Source organism: Etheostoma spectabile, chromosome 7 (genome assembly GCF_008692095.1).
Source record: "Etheostoma spectabile isolate EspeVRDwgs_2016 chromosome 7, UIUC_Espe_1.0, whole genome shotgun sequence".
NCBI classification, from domain to species: domain Eukaryota; kingdom Metazoa; phylum Chordata; class Actinopteri; order Perciformes; family Percidae; genus Etheostoma; species Etheostoma spectabile.
The window spans coordinates 13,955,508-13,960,992 of record NC_045739.1 but is presented as its reverse complement, the minus strand read 5'-3'; the positions used below and the strand labels follow the sequence as shown (position 1 = coordinate 13,960,992).

The window sequence follows — 5,485 nt, the reverse complement described above, 5'->3', positions numbered from 1 at the left end:
ATATATATATATATATATATATATATATATATACACACATACATGCATACACACACACAAAACTAACTAAGAAAACATTGGAGAAGCCTTTTGCAATCAATTATGTATGCACATAATGTAATCTGAAAACTGCTGCCCTGGTTAAAAAAAACAGTGCCACTGATCTCAGCTGGTATTCTGTATATTAATGGAATGCAATGGAAATTTCTAAGTAACCCCAAACTGTTGACCGGTAGCGTATATATGGCCATAATGTTTAATCTAATTTAAGAAGTGTGCTTGACTTGTAGCCTAGTTCATTTTAAAGGCTGGGAGAGAAGCAAGTTTAATAAGTGGCTGTAAGCTCCTTCTACGAGACTGGTTTAGTGGCTCATCCCTTCACATAAATCCCTGCAGGGGGGATGTCACCACGTGTGCCTCTTCACTCCCCATCCTGTATCAATGACAGTTTCACCAGGCACCATCTTACGATCTGTAATTCTGTAAATGATTCTAAAGATATGTCCACCTACGCCAAAGGTAATGCTGACTTACATAAACACAAGCTGCTGTGGACCGACTCAAACGGTCGAACATGCGCAGGCAACAGCTCTCTAGTCACATGAACAAAAAGAACCGTTTGGGGTGATTTCATTTCCAGCTGTTCCTCTCCCTCCTCGCTCCTGACCTCCTGACGCCACAGTCACGTGATCGCTCCTTATGCCGACGTGTTCTCTTTCTTGTGTTGCTGTGAAACAATATGGCGGACACTGCCACCTAACGTCCGGACCGTGATTTGAACAATCTCACACAAAATAATCACAAGACGACTTACCTTGTAGTATTCTAAATAAACGAGCTGACAACAATTGACACCCCTAAAGTTTATGATAAAACAGCTAGCTAATGTTAGCTAGGATAACTCAATCTTACCAGTAAAAGGTGACCCAACACTTAGTACATGGCAGGCGCGCTTCTCTTTGACAAAGTTCACATAACTTGTCTGTTCCTTTAGGAAGGGCAAGAGGAATCATCTTGGATGTGGTTCCTAAAACACGAGGTTTAGATTCCATTATCACGAGAAAGCCCGCTACTATGATAAACACCTAAACACACGTCCGGTATTGTGCTAGTGTTTTTTTAACCAAATAGCTAGCTAGCTGATGAAGCTAAGTTGTTGAAAAAGTGAACGATCGCTATGGCAACGACCTCAATTGTTTTCCTCTCTGCTGGCAAAGCCGAATTAATCAAGATCAGGTACAAACACACAATAACCACTAAACATTGTGTAACGTTAGATAGTTTAATATGATCAAATAATGTCTAAAAATGTTAATTACAGACTTATTTGGTATCAAATGTGCAATTTAATAGAATCAAAAACAGATGGTGTCCTCACAATAAATGTAACTATAAATGATTTGCACACCTTTTTTGTTTGTGATATTTATTGAAAGCACTAAATAGGATATATTATTGGATATCAGCTTTAGGTACAAAAATATACATATTTTCAGTTTGCTCTTGTGAAAATCAAAAGCTATTCAAATAGCTCATGACACCTACAATAATTAAAAAAGTAGGCTAGCCTACATAACACTGCTTTGGTATTTACCTTCCTTGGTCAACACAGGACAACAAAAAACTCTTACAACCTAGTAAGCATGTCTTAAAAAGAAGATGAGCATTGCATATTGAATTGATTTTGAGAATTCAATGTTCAAGAGAAAGCCCATTATTTTTTTGAGATGTTTCCAATGTAGCCTGAACATATCTACAATTCAAAACATTGTCACATTAAGCCTGAGCAAAAATCATAACAAAGGCATTTGTAACTCTGTGACTCCTGCATTATGTTTAAGACAAATAGTCAAGTGCATAAAAAAAATTCCATGAAATTTTCTTTCACTTTTTCCATGTTGTTTTCCTTTTCTGGTCACTCTTTCTTACGCAAGTGGATATATATGATCCCACTACACAGCAACAATGGGACACACACCCAGGCCAGGATAAAGCAGTAGCCATAGTGTCCTGATGTCAGTTCTCTGGAGTCCTGAAGGATTGCCTTATTGTGTAATGTGTAGATGAGAGCTGCAGAAAAGGCGTTCAGCCCTAAAAAAACAAAAAAGAAGAAAGAAAATTAGATATTGTGATGTTTGTTTTAGATGAGAGGTGTGTGTTCTACAATGTTTGGAACCTGCTTCATTTCATATATCCATTGCTTCATGTCATATACAATAGAGTGATAGCAACAACCACAACCTGCCCACCTGTACATGTTGAGTAAAACAACATGAATACATCACAGTGTAATAGCTTTTAGTTCAGACTGTCACAGAAACATTAATATGTGTAAGGTACGCAAAATCTCTAAAGTTCCAGCCACTGTACTCAAGGCTTATTATTAAACCAATGTTTAATTAAACTTAAAGGCCTAGAGGGCCCTGTCTCAACATACTGGCTAACCATGGCCAACCATGGATTTCTGAGAGCAAGCTTCACCCTTTTCAAATGGACGCATCATGTCAGCGGGACATTGTTTCACTCAAGTGTTACCTGAAAAGACTTGACACAGCCCAGTGAAGTAGAAGAGTCCACCCTTAGACATGGTAAACAGTTGACCCAGGAACACCAAGAAAGAGACGAAGGAGAAGACCACCGAGAGAACCATCAGGACCTGCACTGCCTTAAGCCAGTCTGACAAAAGGAAAACAATACCGCATCTAAAAACCAGTCTTTGGTTTGCAGACTTTACCTTTGGGATAGAAATGTTGGACGTATTTTGCATACGTTGTTGCTTACCAGTTTCTTTGGAGGATGCACACAACCAACTTCCTGTCAAGTTGTCAAACCTACAGTTGTACCATAGGTCTGAGTTCTCCAAGCCATCCCACACCCACCAGGACTTTAAAGAGAGATAAGAAGATACACACAGGTGGATGTGTTGCAGTTATGAAATAATACACAGTTCAAACAAGCATCATGTCCTTACACTACCTTCTCCATGGTTGCAATGAACAGCATTGCCAGTGTGATGAGATGCAGCAAGGTCACAAACATAAGCAGGTATGCCATTCTCAACTCCCTGCCAAAAACAAACAAAACCGTTTAAATGTAGGCTAACTGATATCACAGTTAGAAAAGAAATCGTGTGTGACCAATTTAACATGTTGCTGGTTTCACAGTGAGAATCAGTGTAAAGGACCTTTCCTGTTTTGCCTCGAAACATAAAATGGAAATTCTGAGTGGCTGAACAGAGTATACTCTGTGTTGCGTAAGACCACGTAAACAGAGTGCAATGAGTTATTTCTGAAACTTCTCTTTGACTGGCCTGTGTGTTACTATCACACAGTAAACCCACAGAGAACCTGTGTGGACCTATTGAAATCTAAACGGTTCCAAAATATTTACCCCCATGAACCCATAGACAGGTAAAGAATGAACCTCTCTACCCTTCTGAATGTTTTTTTAAATTACATGGGGTAAACAGTCTGTAATTTGGATTTCGTTTAAGCTGCTCTACTTGTTAACTTATAGGAAATTAAAGTCTGAGAAAAAGCCTGTAATTTTACAAAGCTATTTGACATTGTACTGTAGTACACATGCAAACATTAAAGAGGCAATCAAAGCTGTAGTGACGGTAATTTAACTTCACCATAAGGAGACATGCCTTAGAGAAAGGAAAAAAAGATAGATTTTCATCTGTAGGAGAGGTCCGTTTGGGTGGGCGGTGGAGTCACGATTACGATCAAATTATGTCATTACACTAGAATTCATCCATCACGTTTAAGTCAATGAAAGGTAAACATTCAGTGAAAAGGATTTAAAAAGCCAAGCGAATGGTTGTGAAACAAAACATTTTGGTCAAAGAATAAAATTCACATATTACAAAGATGTGATGAGTAACATTGTTGTTGAAATAAGCTTGCTATGGCACACACAAGTGTCTTTCTATGGCATTTTTTGATACCCATATTTGTTTTGAAAGTAACCTAAACAATGATTTAACAAGACATTTAATTAAATCATGTAAAAAGCCATAAAACTACCTACTCACCCTGAGTATTGCCTGTCCCTCTGAATCAGATCTCTTGAGCAGCTTAGAAGCAGCTTCACCACTCTACAACATTGTGCCCCTCTTGGTGGTCCTCTTCTTTCCAGTCTTACCACACCCCCAGACTTTCCAAGGAGAACGCCCATTTCCTCTGTGCAGAACAGAGCTCCCTTTAGCTCTACCTCGTCATCCCTCAGTACAAAAATAACTATCCAAAAAAGACTTAAATGAGACCCACCCATGGGCAGTGAAGGTACATAAAACCACATGAAAAGACCTCTTCTGTAAACTGTAAGCCTATAAGGCATAATGACCATATCTCTTCCATTCATGATCCCAGTCTTGGTAGTGCAGATATGAAAAATAAGTATACAGCTGCAACATAACTAACATTTCTACATAAGAGCATAATGAGTGTTCAGGGTGTAGGCTTATTGGTCACAAAGAAAACATTTGGCCGGGACACATAAAAACGCCTTAGGGCCCGTAGTAGGCTCAGTGGAGGTCACCGCAAAATGACAAATGATTAAATATGAAAACACCAGTAGCCTAGCCTACACAGTTTTAATAGCCGAGTAAATGTAAACACATACAGAGACTCTGACTCCGGCTTAAATCTTGGTTTAAAAAAAGAAAAGTAGGAAGGATTCATGGATTAAAAACGTTTATATGAATGCCTATTCCTCCATTAATTTGTATTAAAGAAATAATTTCTAAATATTATTAGGTGATTGAGTAAAATGCTAAAATTATGACTAAATTCTCTGATATTTCACCTCCCTCAAGGAAAAGACTACATCTTTGCTAGTTGGTCGCCCCCTGCTGTTTACATCCATGGATTATACATTCTTCATCATCATCATCATCATCATCACATCAATCCCTGCCCCACATCCCCACAGACGAGGTCAGAGGACAGCTGGGGAAGCTGCGGCCCAGGAAAGCAGCAGGCCCGGATAAAGTGTGTCCAAGACAGCTGAAGACCTGCGCTGCAGAACTGGGGCAACCGCTACAACGGATCTTCAACCTTAGCCTGCATCTAGGGAGAGTGCCCACCCTCTGGAAGACATCCTGTATTGAAGAAGAACAGGCCCAGCGAGCTGAATGACTTCCGACCGGTGGCGCTCACTTCAAACCTGATGAAGACGTTGGAGCGGCTCTTCCTCAGCCTCCTCAGACCCCAGGTACAGCACGCCCAGGACCGCCTGCAGTTTGTGTACCAGCCAGATGTTGGTGTGGAGGATGCCATCCTCTACATGCTACACCGGGTCCACTCCCATCTGGATAAGGGTAACAGCACAGTGAGGATCCTCTTCTTGGACTTCTCCAGTGCCTTCAATACCATCCGGCCCCCTGTACTTCAGGAAAAACTGAACAGGATGGGAGTGGACCCTTATCTGGTACAATAGATCAGAAACTACCTCACTGACAGGCCACAGTACGTCAGGCTGA

At 40.3% G+C, this 5,485-nt stretch overlaps 2 protein-coding genes across 5 annotated transcripts in view; both read right to left on the bottom strand.

Annotated features, from left to right (window-relative positions):
* The window catches only part of zmynd12 (zinc finger, MYND-type containing 12), a 7,332-nt gene extending 6,130 nt beyond the window's left edge, over window positions 1–1,202 (bottom strand). The window contains exon 1 of one of the 4 annotated variants that reach the window (XM_032520684.1): window positions 913–1,202. In XM_032520684.1, coding sequence (XP_032376575.1) covers window positions 913–1,052 — 140 coding nt within the window. In that variant the 5' untranslated portion in view covers window positions 1,053–1,202. Of the gene's footprint in view, window positions 1–534; window positions 793–912 lie in introns of those variants that run through there. The other 3 variants (XM_032520686.1, XM_032520687.1, XM_032520685.1) reach the window with 3 other exon arrangements.
* Window positions 1,203–1,268: 66 nt separating this feature from the next.
* Window positions 1,269–4,367, bottom strand: LOC116692408 (epithelial membrane protein 3). The gene is made up of 5 exons (XM_032520693.1): window positions 4,037–4,367; window positions 2,977–3,064; window positions 2,782–2,884; window positions 2,536–2,676; window positions 1,269–2,091 (listed from the first exon to the last, which is right to left on the bottom strand). Exons 1-5 carry the CDS (start codon window positions 4,363–4,365, stop codon window positions 1,916–1,918), a joined length of 837 nt encoding a protein of 278 aa, XP_032376584.1. The 5' UTR covers window positions 4,366–4,367; the 3' UTR covers window positions 1,269–1,915.
* Window positions 4,368–5,485: the final 1,118 nt, after the last annotated feature.

Coding starts and splice junctions, on each gene's coding strand:
- LOC116692408 (XM_032520693.1), bottom strand. CDS start 4,365: ATGAATGGAAGAGATATGGTCATTATGCCTTATAGGCTTACAGTTTAC. Junction 2,885..2,976: donor TCATTGCAACCATGGAGAAG/GTAGTGTAAGGA, acceptor CTCTCTTTAAAG/TCCTGGTGGGTGTGGGATGG. Junction 2,677..2,781: donor TGCATCCTCCAAAGAAACTG/GTAAGCAACAAC, acceptor TCCTTTTGTCAG/ACTGGCTTAAGGCAGTGCAG.